The sequence below is a fragment of the Varanus komodoensis genome, unplaced genomic scaffold (assembly GCF_004798865.1).
Source record: "Varanus komodoensis strain SLA01 unplaced genomic scaffold, ASM479886v1 scaffold43, whole genome shotgun sequence".
NCBI classification, from domain to species: domain Eukaryota; kingdom Metazoa; phylum Chordata; class Lepidosauria; order Squamata; family Varanidae; genus Varanus; species Varanus komodoensis.
The window spans coordinates 2,653,629-2,671,650 of NW_025335985.1; the positions used below are offsets into that span (position 1 = coordinate 2,653,629).

The 18,022-nt window shown below is 40.3% G+C and overlaps 1 protein-coding gene across 8 annotated transcripts in view; it reads right to left on the reverse strand.

Annotated features, from left to right (window-relative positions):
- Positions 1 to 12: 12 nt before the first annotated feature.
- Positions 13 to 18,022, reverse strand: part of NRG1 (neuregulin 1) — a 182,822-nt gene continuing 164,812 nt past the window's right edge. For 4 of the 8 annotated variants that reach the window (XM_044443986.1, XM_044443985.1, XM_044443982.1 and 1 more), the window contains 6 exons: positions 16,851 to 16,874; positions 10,423 to 10,525; positions 8,013 to 8,139; positions 6,251 to 6,381; positions 4,310 to 4,513; positions 13 to 1,765 (listed from right to left, as the gene is read on the reverse strand). In XM_044443986.1, the coding sequence (XP_044299921.1) occupies positions 1,111 to 1,765; positions 4,310 to 4,513; positions 6,251 to 6,381; positions 8,013 to 8,139; positions 10,423 to 10,525; positions 16,851 to 16,874 (1,244 nt within the window). In that variant the 3' untranslated portion in view covers positions 13 to 1,110. The remainder of the gene's footprint in view (positions 1,766 to 4,309; positions 4,514 to 6,250; positions 6,382 to 8,012; positions 8,140 to 10,422; positions 10,526 to 16,850; positions 16,875 to 18,022) is intronic. The other 4 variants (XM_044443984.1, XM_044443983.1, XM_044443981.1 and 1 more) reach the window with 1 other exon arrangement.

Sequence of the window (18,022 nt, forward strand, 5' to 3'; positions counted from 1 at the left end):
TGCTTTCCAGAATTGAAAAAAAAAGAAAAAAGAAATGTAGGTTCAAAACTGACTGTGATTTTATCTGAGACATGTTAATTTTTCCCACCATTATCATTTTCTTGTGTGGTTACAAATACTTGCTCTAATAGTTTATTCAGGAACTGCAGCTAACTTAGCCTGGATGCAGTCCCGTAGGAAATAATTTTGCACAAGCCACACTAAAATGATTGGAAGCTGGACAAAGGATTGTGATGCTCTTGTTTAGATCCCATTCATTGCAAAGGTGCTTGCACGGAAGAAGTTGCGTTAGGATTGTGTCCTACTGCAAGCACTCCTATACTTCTAAGAAACACCATCACAAAAACTAAGAACGTGTCTGTGTGTGAGAGATTGTTCCTATTTAGGTTCAAGCAGATGCTCGACTGATTATATTAAACTTAAAATCACAGTATTTCTGTCAAATATTTAATATAGGTTTACATTTTATGTATGTATTGTCCTGTTGTAAATAACGGCATGCTGTTGGAGCTGCCATCTCCTCAAGGCTCTTAAATCAAACCTTAATTCTGACAGAGAGCAACACATATAGGGTTAAGCAGATTAAAAACCTCTTCTAGAAGAAATGATTATGATTCTTTAGGTAGATGTGCCAATACAGGGCTCTTCTGATCAGGGGCTACAGCAAGCAAACACAGGGACTGTTGCAATTTTTGCAAACTGTACAGTCAGTCACCATTAATGCAGTACACAAAAAGAAAAAGAGGCAGGAATGGAAGGTGGCCGGGGAGGTTAAGGGGAAATAAACCAGAATGTTAGAGACTTCTGCAAAATACTGTGGAACAGTAATCACTTGTAACTTTTACAAAACTTGCTCTCAACATAAGATAACATAAAGGCACCATTGATATCGTTCTCATTTTTGAAATACTGTAAAAAAATTGCTACATATGGCACATAACACTTTTGTATATACATTATATATTTAATTTATAAAAGTTTTTTCCTGTGTATTTTTAAATCCTAATAGCAGAACTGCTAAAATAAAATAGTTTTAATTTAAAGGTGGAGTACTTCATTATATAAAATAAAGTTTTACATGTGAATCTATGTGTGTTTTTAAAGTGTTTTTTATACAGCGATGGGATCTTGATTAGCTATGACACTGGACAATCTTGCTTGCAATTCTTCCTGTGTTGAGAACCGGCTGGTTTGGTTAGTCCTGGTGTCAGCCAGCCGATATGCAGTAGCTGATTCTAGGTCGGCTGCCATGGGATTTTGTATGCTCAGAAAAGGTGTATCTTCACCTATCCTTTCATCTTCTGTTTCACTCTCTGAGCTACTGTTCTCACAGCTTGTGTCAGTGTCCATTTCCAATCTATTGGAAATGTGGCCATTGGGCTTTGTTCTTTTTGCCCTCCGACTGTTGACTAGTTTCTTTGGGGGCTCCTGTGTTGGTTCGTATTCTTGTGTGGTTTCATATTCCTCATCCTCTACTATCCTCAGGGGACTTGGTGGTAGACTGTTGCTTTCATGGGTGGGATTGTGATGGTAAGAGGAGTTGAACTGCTGCATGTGATGCTCGTATTTTTCCCGTAACCGGGGTGGTGTCACCAGAAGGAGAGGCCTCTCCTCTTCTATAAATGGACTGACTGCCACAGAAGGGACAGACATGGTTAAGCTGGAGACTTGTGGAGACATTTCTGAAGCAGGTGACTTTGGAGAACTCGGAGTGTGGAAATCTACGGGTGACATGCGAGCTGGTGTGGTCATAGCAGATACGTACCTAAAGAAGTACAGATAAAAATTAAGTAGGAGAAGAATTAAACAAAAGGCTTCACAGTTGACAGTGTTAAGCGAGGAGGGGACATTTCTTTCCTTGGTGTTCTCAAGCCATTTGTATTCTGATGGCGTGCTTACTAAATTGCCATTCTGGAACTAGCAATGCTGAAATCAAATTTATGAGGCTGCGGTGATTTTAAATGAACACGCATCCATGTATCTGGTGTATGTGTTCTAAGAAACAAAATCGCACTCCTGAATTCCAAATCTGAGGGACCGATTTGACGCAATAGAAGATTTAGGGTGCAACCCCCAACCCCACACCATGCATGCAAACTTCCAAACTCAGGGGCTTATGTGCCTCCAGTAGCTGAAGCAAGTGCAGTGGTTGTGCTGTCTGCTATTGCTGTGCTTTGCCTGTGAATTTTATCTGGATAGCTATTTTAGGCCATCTAGATAAAGCATGGAGGTGGGGGGGGGGGGGGGAAGTTGGAGCACCAGTGGGATTCTGTGTACTGTGATGGCCCCAGCCTCCTCCTGCTGTTCCCTCACCCAGACCCTAACCCATACCAGGCAGGACAGTTCATGCCATGCCCAGCACTGAGGTCCCAGGAATCCTCTGAAGAATCCCGTGCCCCCCATATGAGGCCAGAAAGCCATAGCATTACATCCTTAATTGAGCAATATGTGAAATAAAATGGAAATAGCTTAATTCCCTTTTTCATAAATATTCTATTTTTCATAAATATAAGTATATTTTTCTATTTTTCATAAAATGCTAACAACCCATGAAAGAATATAGATATTAATATCAGATTCCTTGGAGAAATTAAAATTTATGTGTTGTATTATAACACAAAAAGAGTACATTTCCTGATTAATTAATTTACTGTCCAAGGTCCTGCATTTCTGGTTGCTTTTACATAAACATGTACAAATAGTTGAGGGCTATTAGGCATGCATGCCCTACCCTTATTTTCTATTTGTGTTTTGTTTTTGAGGCTGATTTTTTGTGTCACTGTGCCATATTAGCTAGAGATCTATGAAGTCATGGGACTACATTGCAGATTTCTTCTTTGCTCTGTTTTCCAGAAATGTAGGCCTCCAAAAGAGGGAATAAGAGACTCCTAACATGCTAACAGTTGAATTAAAAAAAATCAGTGATACATATATTGCATTCCATAGTTCTCCTAACTTTATCTGGAATTAAACTATATTAGACATTTGTGAAGCTGAAGAACTGTGTAAATATAATACCAATTAATGGATGTAGGGTCATCTGAAGGAGTGTGTTTCCTTCTTAAACCTCACTGGGGGAAGAAAAAGATGCATTTAGGACACGATTCTATGGCCTCCCAACACTACCTGGGGTGAAGCACATCAGATTATTCAAAGCCCCAGTTTTGGGGTCCTGTGACCTCAGAGTTGGGACTCCGAAAGCTGAAACCTTGCCCTGTTACCCTTCCAGCCTGTGCAGAAAGAACAGCTTCAGATACCTCTCCAAGGTGGTGCCAGGAGGAGTGGGAGAGGAGGAAACTGATACTTTGTACTGATTCCTGTCTGCACCCCAGCTTCCCTCCTGCTCCGTGGCCCAGAATGGATGTCTTGATAAGACCTGTTCTCCCCTGCAGAGGAAGGCAGGATGCGCTCCAACGGAGCAAAGCTCAGGGAACCAAGGTTCCATGTAGATGCCAGGAAGCACTTCCTGAGAGTTAGGACCCCAAGGGTGTGGAATGGGCTTCCGCGGGAGGTGGTTGAGGCCCCATTGGTGAGGGTGTTCAAGGATAGGCTAGACATGCACATGGTGGGCATGTCGTGAGCAGAGCCGACTGGAGCCGGGGGTCAGACTAGATGGCCCTGGAGACCCCTTCTGACTCGCTCTGTTTCTATGTTTCTACGATACATGAAGTGGGTCATGGATGTACGGATTGTAGCTGCTGTATCTTCTTTCAAGCCTCTGAGTTCAAGTATCTGGTGCAGGGACAATGGATTGTGCCCTCCATCTCTCTCTCTCTCTTTCTTTGGAAGAGACTGAAAATTAAATGAGAAGTGGGAATTTCTCTCTGCTGTGGCTTTGTGCACCTTCCTCTTATCATCTTTATGGCACAGTAATGGTGGTTGGAGAAAGAAGGCCAGTAATGTTGAAATTTCTAGTAGCAAACTTTTCCTGGTTTTATTAGGAATGTGCTTTATTCATGGTCTACATCTGCATTTGCATTTTGACTGCAACTTATTCTCACATGCCTCTACATAAATGCCACCCACTAATCAGTAGGATCTGCCATTGCATGCTAAAAATGACTTAACAGTCAAAAAGATCAACTTCAAAAGATATATCACACAACGAGATGGAGCAAAGCCTTTGGATAATTCATCAGGAGGCCATAAAAAATCCCATTAAGAAGACTGCTCTCAACTCTGAGTTTCTTGATACATTAAAAAAAACACCATTTCCTGTAAAGCTCATTCTTTCTGTTCTCCCTCTCTGCTTCAAAGTGACTGCCCTATAATACTTCAGATAATGACACATTTCCAGTCTTGTGGATACCTTTCACTGTGTGGCGAATCACGATAGGAGTCAGGTGTCTCTCGTGCATGCCTGAGGAAGCTGCTGTATTCTCGTGGCCCTCCAATGCCGTTTAGGCGCCCTCGGGGGCCTGATGGGCTCGCATGCCGGCTGTTCTCCACTGAGGAGCTCACAATTGCCGAATGGCTTTCAGAGATGATACTTTCAGTCCGACCATTACTCCAACTGATATAGAGCCGTTAGGAAGAGCAGGAGAGAGGGAACATTTTAAAGTGTGAAGACAGGAAGGAGAAAGCCAAGGGATGTTTCTGGTAATCTAGCTCTGGTGGGTCACCTGAGGCCCTCCACATGCTTGGGCCTAAAACTCCCATGATTCTTCTCCAAAAATACTGGCTAGCACTGATGGGAGTTGTAGGCCAAAATACCTGGAATGTGACAACCTGTTTCTAGGTAGTCTGGTCACTGGATTTGTGCAGCAAAAAGTTTTTGTATTCATATACAGTGATGCCGAATAGTTGAGATTCATTATATGCACAAAGTGGGTGTGCCCAGAAACATTCAACCCTTAAAAGTCATCCCTTTCAGGATTTTGCCATTATAGAAATGATGACAAGAAAAGCCAAAGTATTTACACAAATAAGAAAGCCTGTTTTCTACATAAATTATGCAATTCAAAACCCATCGTATTTACCTAGCTGTTACTCAGATTATCAGGGTGCACATGTCCTGATTTGCTTCTGAAAGTCCCCATTCAAATCAAATTGTGTGATATGCAATTGACAGATAACAGGGAAGAGAAAGCAAGGTGGTTGAGGGCGAGAGGTGAATGTCATTTAAACTCCAGATTACCTCTGGGATGGAAGGAATAAACAGATTTCAAGGAAGCAAGCAAAACAAACAAAATCCAGTGGTTTAAAAATGGGCTGGGGGAACATTTCCACTGCAGCCATGTCGTGCCGAGTCAGAGGTATGGCCCACGGAGTCAACTATCAAAAAGATAGGGGCAACCCGCCCCCCCAAAACCTGAGGGCAGCATGCCAGCCATCAGTGGCTACCACAGGCCCAGCAAGGGCATCAGCCTTTTTCTATATGTCTGGTCCTACAAGGATGAAGTTATCAAGCACCTGGCAAGGAATTACATAAAGCCAATGGACTGGGTTCAGTTTAGCAGGGCACAAGTTAAATACCAATTAAAACAGATTGATTTAAATTTATGTTATTATATTTGTTTCTTTTTCCTTTTCTTTGTTATGGTTTGTTAATAAAAATAAAAAGGCCACAACTCATGCAGGAATTTTATGGCTTATCAGTGTTCATATCACAGGTGATACTCAGAAGGTGCCTGTGTTAGTTGCACATCCTAATTTACCACAATAACTGCAACAGTAATGGCTGCATTATATGGTGGAAAAAGCAAAATTTCTAGCAGAAAATACAGGGTGTCCTATTAAGGCACGATAATGCTGCACAGGAGTGTAACTTCATGGATGATATCTGGTCTAGGCACAGCAACTGAATATTTATGAGACTAAATGATAATCTGGAAGATTCTTATTTTGTATAAATATTTTAATTAAATGCGTGCATTTTCCAAACAACACAGACACTTATGCTGTAACTGTAAAAGATAGATGCTTGTTTTAAAAATTAAATTTAAATCAGAGGATCTTAGGACAGGCCTCTAGTGCTAAAATCTGTGTCTAGTATGATATCCTGTGCACACTGAATTCTAGAAAATTACTAGTCCTAATAGTCTTGTCCTTCTGTTAAAAAAGTTTCTTGGTAATATAGTCAAGAGGTATTAAGTGCAGTCTGGGGCAGCCAGTCTTTGCCACAAAAGGTTTGCTTTAATCACAGGCACATCCATCATTGCTGAAGTAAAACCCTTCTGCAACATAAATGAAAAAGCACGCTCTCGTTTTCGTGGGACAGCAAAACGCAGGTTCTCTTTTGGCCTCCTACCTGTGGCTAGGTGTCTGGGTGACCGTGGTGGAGTGGTGGGTCGTTGAGGTGTAGTGGCTTGTAGAGAACGAAGTCTCCGTTTCTCTTTCAACAGCATGCTCACTGGATATTACATTTTTAGAAACATATTGCTAAACAAGAGAGAGACAGAACTCAGTTTGGTTTTAAATTTTAAAACTTCTAATATATTTTTGATTGTATATATTTTATTGAATTTTAGCATTTGTATTGCAAAAATATTTGCATTTTATATCTGTTTTATGAACTGTTGAAAACTGTGCAGAGAACATTGGCTGTGGGGTGGTACAGAAATAATAATAATAATAGTAATAATAATAGCAGCCCCTATAACCAAAGGCTTACTATTCTCGTTTATTTATATAAAAAGGCATAGTAGGCAATTTCATATACTGAAGCCGTGGTGCTTCCTGGATCGACTGACCATTAACTATTCTCTTCAGGCTTCAAAGTAGGACCTATGAATATATGGCTATTCAATATTCAAATGTTCTCTCTCTGCTCAAAAAACCCTGGTTTCCCGAATTTTAAAAGCAGGGAGTCTGTCTGTCTGTCTGTCCCTCCTCTAGTTCTTTGTGAAGTATGTTAGCAATAGCATAATTTCCCTGTATTTTTATGAGCTAGTCTTTCAAAATGTTTAGTTTGGCTGTCATTTGAGGACTCTATAGTGATTAAACGAAGTAATGAAGTTGGAATTCTGGTCTATTCTTTCCTACTACTAGAAAAAAGTAATTGGCAGAAGAAAAGGTTTGACTATTTGGTAGTTAAATAACAGGCATAGCTTGTCTACAAATTGGCTCTTGCAGGGAATGATGTAATATGGGAAATGTCTGCATTATTTAAACACAGAGAACAGTCTCTTGGAACAGGTGAAATCTTGCCTCTGTTGAAATGGATGGGAAGAGTTACTGACTGCAAGGATTCTGACTATTTTCTGCATGCAATAAAGTTAACTTTGATTCAGCAATAAATTGTATGGCTGCCTAGCTGTATGCTAGCTGTACTTTATTCCTTTAAAAGTTAACCCCTTCTTTTACTTTTACCCCATAGATTACAGGTGGCTTGCCCAGGGGTTATACATCCAGCTCTCACTCTCATCTGTCAAGTGAGATGCTCCTGTGCATCTCTGATTAGGAACAGGGGGGAGGCAGAATGCTGGAGAGAAAATGCCTGACAAGCACCTGTTTGGTTTGGTTTGGTTCTGGCCAGCAGGCATGCCCAAGATGGGGAGGCAGTGTGCCGTAGCGGTTCAAATACCAGAGTGGGATTTAGGAGATCTGAGTTCTAGTTCTCATTCAGCCATGGAGCCAACACAGTTATCATTCTCCCTCATATTTAACCATGGAGAGTGGAACTGATTCAAAAACTGCAGATGGGAAATGGCTTTTCAATTTGCTGGCAGGTGCAGATCAGTAAACTTGTTCGTAGGACCTTGAGCACTCAATGTAAGCCTCAAGGGCCTGTTGTGAGTCATGCCCAGTGGCTTCTTTATATACATGGAACTCTCATTATCATGAAGTACGTTTGGACCCTGAACACACATTTTATATTCTTTACTTTCAACAGTTCTAAACCTGTTAATGCATTAGCCTTTAACTGTTGTGAATGACCTAGTGAACCTCTGCTATTGGCCAGTAGAGAAATGTGATAAGTAAACAATAATAAAATAAATAAAAGGCTGTCGAATAGAAACTTGTGAGACACTGTGAACTATAATAAGCTTTGCTGCTCCTGTAAAACTTACATTCACCAACTGGACATTTTCTGGTGGTGGGTGAGAATGGTGAGGTCCATTTGCCATGTTGACTCTATGGTTGCGTTCAGACCGAAGGCCTTGCCGAAGGCGGTCGTGCAACTTTTTCCGTTGCTTCCTGCATTTGGAATAAGGAACAATTTTAATCATGCCAAAGGAAAAACAAAAGCCAAAAATGTTGTTACTTTTGCACTATAAACATTGCTCATTAGTGCATTTCTGTTTTTATGGGACGTTAATGACAGATTGTCATTTTAAACATTCTTTATAATGCCTGAACTTGGGAGACTATGGCTTCTTTAAACTATTGTTATTGATAATTAACCAAGATGTAAAAGTTTGATCCTCATTTGTTCTCAGTAACTACAGTGTAAAGAAATAACGTTTCCTTTTGTTTGGACATCATGGGGCTATATGGTTAGTGTAACACTCGAAGTGGCTCCTCACCTCCAGTAAAAAAGGACAGAGAGGACAGTGGTGTGCATAAGCCTGAAGCTCATCACAACTCATTGTTATGGTTTCCTATTATGCCTAAACCAAGCTTGTGCTCTTTCTATAGCTTAAAATGTGTCATTATTTTTGCATGTGAAGGTCACGCACTCACTAAATTAAAAAAAAATCACTAAAGGGAAGTAGAGAGGAAAAAGTAATGCAACAGCTAAATGTGCGCATGATTTCTCTTAGCTGTGTCTCATCATTAAATGAACTGCTACGTAAATAGAATGTTTTAGAAGACATGGTGTTATGCAATATCATTTTATCACTTGATTAACATTGTCACTAGAAATGGCACCCAAAGTCACCTAAACCTTTTCTTAGTCAATAAATGCATATCAGAAAGGTAGGAATGTATATAGGGGATTGGCAGATAGAGACTCCTTTACCAACATTCAATAAAATATCATTCGATCACTTTTGATGCATTGATAGTGTGAGAAATGTGGAAATGCAGGGGTTCTGCTACTCCGATGGTAGGTGATTTTAATGTATTTGGCTGTAGGAATGAAGAACACTTCTTGTTTTAGATTAAGGCGAACAAGGGTCAGCTATCAGCAGATTAGGAAAAACTGGGATGCCATGAGACTGCATGAACCACAGTGTCAAGAGGCAGAAGAAAAAGATGCCAAAACGTAATGATCCCACAGGGATGCAATAGAATACATAGCTCTAAAGCAATTTTTGTCTGAAGTACTCTTGCTACATCCTTGAATTTGTTAAGGTAAACATTTAACCATCATAGCTGTGAGAACAAGCTCAAACATTTATTGAAAGAGTTACAAACAAGATGATGAAAAAGCATGGGTTATTTTATAATTAAAATTGTAAATCCATTATATTTAAGGTTGTCAATTCAAAAGAGTACCAAAGTTTTTGAGAACTCTGGTATAGTATAATAGTCACTGTCACAAACCTATATCTCCTGGATCAAGAATTAGATTAACTTCTAAGGGATCATCTCCAATAAGCAATACTGTTTAATTATACTGCACACTCTAGTTCTCCTACAATGCTACAGATGAGCCCTTAAGTTTAATTACAGTGAAATCCAATGTAGCTGCCTGTAAATCTCTGAACCTGGAGGATTATGGGCATCCAGTGGAGGGCAGAAGAAGCACAGAGGTGAAGATGGCCAGTGTACTTTTCCTACCTGCAAAACACTGAGGCAATTTCAGCTGTTTAAGTGTTTTGCCCTGGAGCATGAGGAGATGGGGTTGAGGTGCAGCCAGGATATTACATATGCTGGCAGAAGCCCATCTCTCTACACTGCATAAAACATCATCTCCTCTGTTGCTTTTGCAGTCAGAGTAGAAAGAACCAGAAGTAGAAAGAAAGAACCTCCAACTTCTGAGATTCAATTCTGAGGTTGGTGCTGGAACTCTGAAGCCTTTTATGGCTGTTTTAGACAGCATCCAATGGCCAAAAAATTGTGTTCTTAGCAGCTTAATTTTGTATCAACAACTGGAAACACATTTAGGGTGCATTCCTATCTCTCCAACAGCAGAGGCATGTAAGCCCCCAAACCTGGGGTCTCACATCATCTTATGCCATCGTCACCTCACCTCATCTAGGTATTTTCCTTAGATGGTTTAAGTAGGGAAGGGAGGGAGACTGGGACCCTGACTGGGATCTGCATCAGTCTGCATTCCCTTACCCCTCCCCTCCTTCGCACGCCCCCTTTATTCCCTCTGAGGCCCACTTGTGACATACGGTGGGGGGAACCGGTGCAGTTCTTTCTGAACTGGCTGTGAGGGGACAGAGTGGGGGCTGGGTAGGACCCCAGAACTGGGACTGCAAAGATGAAGTTGGGAAGCCACAAGTTTGGGAGGCACCCTTAACTTTTTGTTTCAGGAGCTTCCTCCCTCAGTGATAAACACATACGGAAAGGAAGAGGAAATTTTACTTGGTTTTGCAGTAGGCCACAACACACATGATGCCAACTACAAGGAGAGCAATGCAGATGCCGGTTATGGTCAGCACTCTTTTCTGGTAGAGTTCCTCCGTTTCTAGAAAGGGACAAAACGTAGAAGGTCACAAAAGGAACAAAAATATTGAAAGAAAAGAACAAAGTGCAATGTACAGAGTATTATCCCACAGGTTTGCAGGTGAAATCAATGGCTCTATTACCATACGAATTTTATATTCAGAAATTCAAATCTAAACGCAATGACAGCACTGATATATGCAACGTTTAAAACAAGTGCAATTCAAATTAACTGGTAGTTTAGAATGCTTAACATAATTCTAAATTTACAAAAACATTTAATAAAAATAAAAATACAATGCACTGTTATAACAATGCACATAGTATATAAACAAAATTTCCTTGCTCAGAAAGAAAGCTGGGACAAAAGCAAGCTATATAGACCCCACCACCACCCAAATCCTGTCCCAGTTCTTTCTTGGTATTTTTAAATACCCACATTTTTGCACTATTACCAAGACTCACAGCATTTTTTACATGAGAAATACTACAGTTAAGGTTTGAGTTTGGCTTGTAATTATGCCTGTGAGGAATGTTCCTGATCACAACTGATCAGGGACTGATGCAGTTTTTCAGTTAATGGTACTTCTGTCCAGCACTCCACATCTGCAACTACAATAGGCAACAATGCATTGTATCACAGACATTGCACCAATTTTCCCCAACTTGGTGTTCCTGAAATGTTTTGGACTTTGATACCCATCAGCCCCAGCCGCTTGGCCAATGGTAAAGAATGCTGGGTGCTGTAGTCCAAAACATCTGGAAGGTATCAGGTTGGCGAAAGCTGCATTACAACATTATTGATATGTCATAATTGTAGGAAAAAGGATATTTGCATGAAGAAAATCTGTTCCATTGCAGTGACCTCATTCAAAGATATTTTATCATTAAGTAATTCTTAGGGCAAGTAATGTTTGGGTTGGAAAAGACATTACATTCCTTTGTCTGTCACACTTGGCAAAACATAATTTGTATGTTGAACAAAGGAAATGTAACATTTAGAGCATTGATACTAACTCTGCACTGGCCCAAGTAGCTAGAATGAGCCAGCGTCTTCTGTTCCCTTTCCCTCGTCTGTTGTTCAAAAAGGCATTTATATATTTGCTCTAAAACTGTGTGATTGCAACATCATCCAGCTTTTTAATTTTATTTTATTTAGAACATTTTTATCCCATCCTATACAACCAATTGTCTCAGAATGGCTTACAGTAAAATATAAACCAACAATATGGAAAATGCGGAGTGGCAATGGTGTGAGGAGTCTAGAAGCCATTAGATTAACTAATGGGAATGCTTTATAGAAGACCACACAAGTTTAAATAGAAGAAAAGGGGAATGGACCCCCCTGCCCCACTGCTCTACTTGTCTTGACAATGAGGTTGCCATTCGTGGAATACGATATGAAAACCAACATGTTAGTATTGTATTTGGAGAATGGCTTCTGGGGGCGGGGGGGGGGATTTCCTGGTCTGCTGATTTTGTCTATTTGCTGATAAGACATCTGGTAGAAATAGCTTTGGCTTGGCCTGCTCTTAGACTGATTTCTGGCACTAGTTTGTGTAAGGTCCCAAATTCCTCACCTCTGCTGTCACTGTTGCTCCTAAGAGTGAAAATATTTGTTTAGACATTGACCCAGTGTATAGTTTGATTACATCATACTGGGCAATGACCAACAATGAGCAGTGTTTGCTGATATACTGTGGCATGTTATTGATACACGACTGTTTGGGAGGAAGGACCATCCATGAAATGCTGACTGTGTCTGGAAGAAATAATGCTTTTCTTTCAAAGGATTTTGCAGGAACAGAGGTTTTGGCTTTCACATGTCCAGCAATGACTGGTGTTTTAATCCAGATTTTGTTTTTCAGCTTATACATTTATTGCACATCTGCCCCAGTGAAACTTTCTGTCCATTTCTAAGTTAGGAAAGGGCTAAAAGAGATTGAGGCTGCAATTCTGCACACACTTACCAGGGAATAAGTCCCATTTAACACAATAAGGCTTTCTTATTGTGACATGTAGACGTGTATAGAATTGCGTTATTAATTCAGGGATTTCTCTTCTAGTTATTTATAGCCTCAGGCCTTCTCTGTGAGGACTTTGTATCACAAATTAAGCAACAGATACAAAATGTTTACTGGAAAACTGAATTTCCAGACTTTCTAGCATAACAACTTTTTAATTCTTAAATTTGGTTTTCCCTGTTTATAATATATACAGAACAGGACAACCAAAATCTAGATTGCTGCAGAACAGTGAAAGAAATACTTAGCGATTTTTAAAGGGTCTAGTTAAGAAACATCAGCAGCAAACCTTTCAATACCTTAAAATGAATATAATTCAGTGAGAAGTATTCATAGAAAATAGCATATAGGATCATAAGAAAGGTCTTCCTCCAAATAGTTTCCTTTCCAAGGGAGGAAAAGGGCAAACATCTTCTCCTACAACTTGCCTACCACCTCTTAAAAGTAGCTTTTTGAGGTTTAAAAAGGGGTAAGCCAAGTAAAGTTACATGTGCTTTTGTGTATTGTCTAGTTTGGTGCTCAGCCTTGTCTGAAAAGTACTTCAGTGTAACAAGGAAGCCTGAACTTCAAAATGAACACCGACTGAAATTTTAACATGGTTCATATCTATGATACAGTGCACTTTATTGCTGGAAAATGTGTTTCCTACAAGCCAATCCCAACATAAACATCAATTAACAGACTTGTAAACATATTCAGGGAAAAAATTAATAGTACTGATTATTAGGAGAGGGAAGGAGGGAGCCAGTTTTGTGAGAAAATAAAAAGTAGAATGCTGTATTGATTATACAAATAAATTTCAAGAGTAGGAAGACAAAGTAGGGAAACAAACACAAATATATGGGAGAGAGAGAAAAAGGAGCAGAAGCTGAAGGAAACAATGACATTTAAAGTTGTGAAGTCAACTATTAAGTCTGGCACAGCATGCTTGATAACTGGAAAAAAGAGTAAAGAAAATGCTTGAAAATAAGACTGAAGCAGAGTTTGAAGGGATTTCACATACAGCATAACTCCTAACCTATGCTCTCCTGAAAGCACTGAATGAGGAACCAAGCAACTGGAATCTTAGGATGTTACAAAATGAGGGACAGAAAAATCATGCTAAATGCAGGCCAGGAAGAGTTAATAGTGCAGTTCAGAAAGGGTTAACGTTTGGACTATTGCTTGTTAACTTGTGAAAATAGCGCTCTTGTTTCCCTCCTGTTTCCAAGAAACTCAGTGCTGCATTATTGCATTAAAGAATTTATTGCTGAAAACGACAGAAATACCACATGACATGGGATTGTCATTCTTTTGTCATACCCAGTGGCCATTTAATGTATATGATTGCAGGCGGGGAAGCAGGTGGGGGGGGGATTTGGCCATTACAACTTTCTACTGCTGTTTCAGGCAGCCTCTCCTTATTAAGAAAAAGTCTCTCACTCGTGTTTCCAGACATATAAATGCTGTGCATGATGGGCTGCGTGTTTCACAGGGGCATCTTCCAGAAATGCTTGTGATCACCAATCAGCCAAGTGTATGTTGTTGAACCTCCATCATAATGAATCTATACACCTTTCCTCCCCACCCTTTCACTACGTCATGCTTGCAGGCTCCTTTTCAGTCTCCGAGTTTCTAAGTGTAGGGCTCATACACTCGCCTACCAAGCTCTCCTGGTGCCATTGTCAGAAGGAAAACGGGGGTTCCTCTCTGAAAACATTTCTCCTGCATGAAAGTTTCTTACCCTTTAATAATTATTATGCCCCTCCCCAAAGGGTGCAGACATGCTCACTAGGGGGCAGATGCCACAAGGAAAAAGGAACCTGTTCTCACTGGCAAGGCTCTTTTGCCACAATCCAGTTGTACTTACTGCAGACTAAATGTAGCAGCTGGTGCAGGGGAATGGATGTCTGATTACTTCCAAGTGGAAAGAATCAAGTATATATGAAAAAGCACACACCTCGTCTACATTTTGTTGCATCTAGTCAGGTGTAATTATGAACGACTAGAGTAACCTGGGACTTTAGCGAGGCTGCACGATCAGAAGAAAGACTTGCCACACTGTGGGACAATAGGATTTCTAATAGGGCTCAGCAACACACCAAGTGTCAGCCCAGTCACCCGTTTCCTCTACCGTACTTTGTGAATAAGGGGATTCAATTGCTCTCAGCTACAATGTCCAATACCACGCTTGACTACATGGCATCATGTTATCATTACATTGACTATAGGATCTCTGATTGGGCGGGATAACACAACGAAGAAGAAAAAAGCCGTAAATGGCACTAGCACTGAAGCACATCGGGGCAGTGAATGGGTAGTAGAACAAAAAGTGCAACACCACTAAAATAGGCTTTTCCCCGCTGGTTTTTTGCACTTTGGCCGCAAATCTGGTGTGCCACTTTCCACTAGGTCATCTCTCCAGTTGTCAAAGTGGGGCTTTGAAGGAAGGATGTCTCAATACTACAAATTATTACTGCAGAGTACAGGGTGTTACCTATAACCACAGCAAGGAATGAGCACTTATTTCTACGTATGAGACTAAGAAAGATCCCCAAGTATAAGAGGAAGTATCACTGATCTTTTTAGGGTTTTTTGTGATGGCCTTGCATCCCATTCCTCTTTCTACACCCGTTCAGCTGCACTGCCTCTTTTGTCACCTTTGGCTGATATGTGTTTCTGTCACAGAGCCTGTGCTGTCCAGGAGACTTTGAGCCTACCTGACTGCCGCTGACTCGGCTGTTCCCATATTACAGAGGTGCTTGGTAGCTAGCAACCAGAAAGCCAAGCGCTTGAGGTGACTGTATCAAACAGAATAGCTTCATAATGACTTTTGAATGAGGAAAACACTTTTGGGGAATAGGATCGAGATCCTGGAGCCTTTGAATAACCAGTGCTAAATCATATCCTCTTATCTGTAGCAGGGCACCAAAGACATTTCGCTGGTGCATTCCTAGAGCAGACCAGTAGCATTACATATGTCTGAATAAAGGGATGCCATGGAAACTTGGGGATCAAAAGAAGACTTTGATAGAATGCTTTATAGAGTTGTCACATCAGATACAACAAATACATTCATTACTCTAGGAAATTATAATCCTGCTTTTCATTCCTTGATGGGAAATTATTCTGGGAACTAATTACAGTACTTCTTTATTTATGTCACTCAAACATAGTATTCCTAAGCTCATTCAGCTATCCCTGTATCTTGGAATGAGAATCTTAGGAGATGATTCTGGAGTGACATGTGACCGGCCACTGCAGATCAAGGAATCACTTCTGAATATTCAGGATGTGTGGATGCAGAGCCATCAATGCATGACCTTTAGGCACTTCTACTCAAACAAATGGCCATGGTGTCCCAAGAGTCCCTGAATCTTCAAGAATAGCTAGGGAAGAAAGCTCAAGGAGTTGCAGTGGGAAAGAAAGGGAAGGAAAGCCCCATTATGGAAGTGGAATTCCATTCATGATCTTTCAGATACTGCATTATAAGCTGAGACTCAGAAGTGCAAGTGCTGAAATAGGCAACAACATGCACTTTTAGAATCATCCTTAATCATGATAGAAAACAGAGTTTTAGTGTGGTTAGCGTTTGAACTCACAAGAAGTCCTAATCTGTAATATGAGGAATCTCAGGTGGGGATTCTACTTTTGCAGTATCACCGGGATTCTGTTTATTTACGGCACTAAACCAAAAGGCCAGAACAGGTTGTCTGAGAGACAGTCAGAGATGCTGAAGCCACCCTCATTTTCCTTGTGCCTTGCCTTACTTAGTCTTGCTCTACTTTGCTTTGCCTCATGCCCAGGACATTGTTCCTCAGCCTTGTAGGAACTTGGTGGATGTGCTGCTTCAATTTTCAATCCTCAAATCCTCCATAAAGTGTTCATTCAAATAGGTTTCATGATGGCAGAATGTCCCAAATGTGAAGTCACCCATAATAATACAGGCTCCCTGTGTATTAAATAGGGGCTCTGTAAACCCACCGCTTCCCTGAAAGGCCATTCTTTTCCTCTGGTGATAGATGGAAATTGGTAGGTGTTTCTAAGACACAGCACAACACTAGATTGTAGCAAAAGCATATATTAAGAAGTGCCAAGCAATCTAACAAAAAGGTCAATGCTCAGTCTTTATGACTGTCTCAAGCATGATCCACAGCAGTTAATATATGTTTTTGAATGCGGAGTTAAGTGCAGATAGGGAGCTGACAAAGGCTGTTATAGCTGTATGTTCCCTTCTAAAGCATAAAGGAGTTGGTTAGGAATTGGAGAGGAGGGAAGAATAAAAAGGCTTTCAATCTTTCAGGGTCTAAAATCTGCAAGCTAAAAGGAATGATTGTTCCATACCCATAAATTCAATCCCAAGATGCTCTGCCAATGCAGAAAGTTGACATAAAAAGAAAGAAAAGGGAAAATAGTTTCAGAAAAGAGCAATACACTGCACCCAAAAACTCCAAAATTACACAAGGATATTATATCAATACAGTGTCTGCACACTAAGACAGAACAAATGGCATGAGGTTAATGAGGCAGGGCTCATGTAAGCTTTGGCAGGCTCATGGATCTATTGAGGAATTATAGCTTAAAGCCAATCCACACTGGCATCTGTATAAAATCTATAAAACATGGTGAATACACCAATGTCTGTTAACCCTTAAAGATATTGCTGATACATCAATATAGACTGCTTACTGTAAAATCTTGTTATTCCACCTGCTCAACATATGGATACAAAATCACCTGTACTGGCAACTTGCTCATCTCTTTCCATATAACCCATAGCAGGCCTCAAAAATATTAATAGGGCAACACTTTTCTTTTTACATTTTCTCACTTAGGTTAGGGTAAGTACCAGTTTTCCCTCTACTGCATGCAAAGACAAATTATGGTAAGGCATCTTAGCTGAACAGATCTGGTATAACTTCAAAGCTAAGCCAGAACTGAGTCTAAATGTCATAATGGATATGTCTACAGTGACAGTGCCATCTCTTGAGCCCTTCCATAACCAATCTTTTTTAGATGGGCAGCTCATTTGGTTTCCTTGCCCAATAGCTGGTAGTATTTCTTAGGTAATTTAAAGGCACATATCCAGAAAGCACCGGTTGGTTGTTATCTGTGATGGAAACCTCAGGACAGGATGTAGGAACAGAGTATGCTGCCTGATATAAATAAAACTAATTTTAAAACTGCTACTCTTTGCAAAACATGGCAGTACCATGTTTTATAACATTTCAACTTCACTAAATTAATTAGGGATGCAACTCATTTTCCTACCTCCCTTAACTTTCTACATTCAACTAAAAAATAGAAAGGAATGAATCTCCACTGAAGCTAATTATCTGCTGGCTTGGCACACATAGGACACAACCGGGAGATCTGAGCTCTCTTTCAGAGGTGATTGCCATGTTCTGGCCAGTAAAGATAAATAATAAAGCAATTTTTGTGGCAATAGCTCAGAAAATGAATATTAATACCTGAGTATTAATTTTTGTTGAGGGGACTATGGCCAACCATTTGGA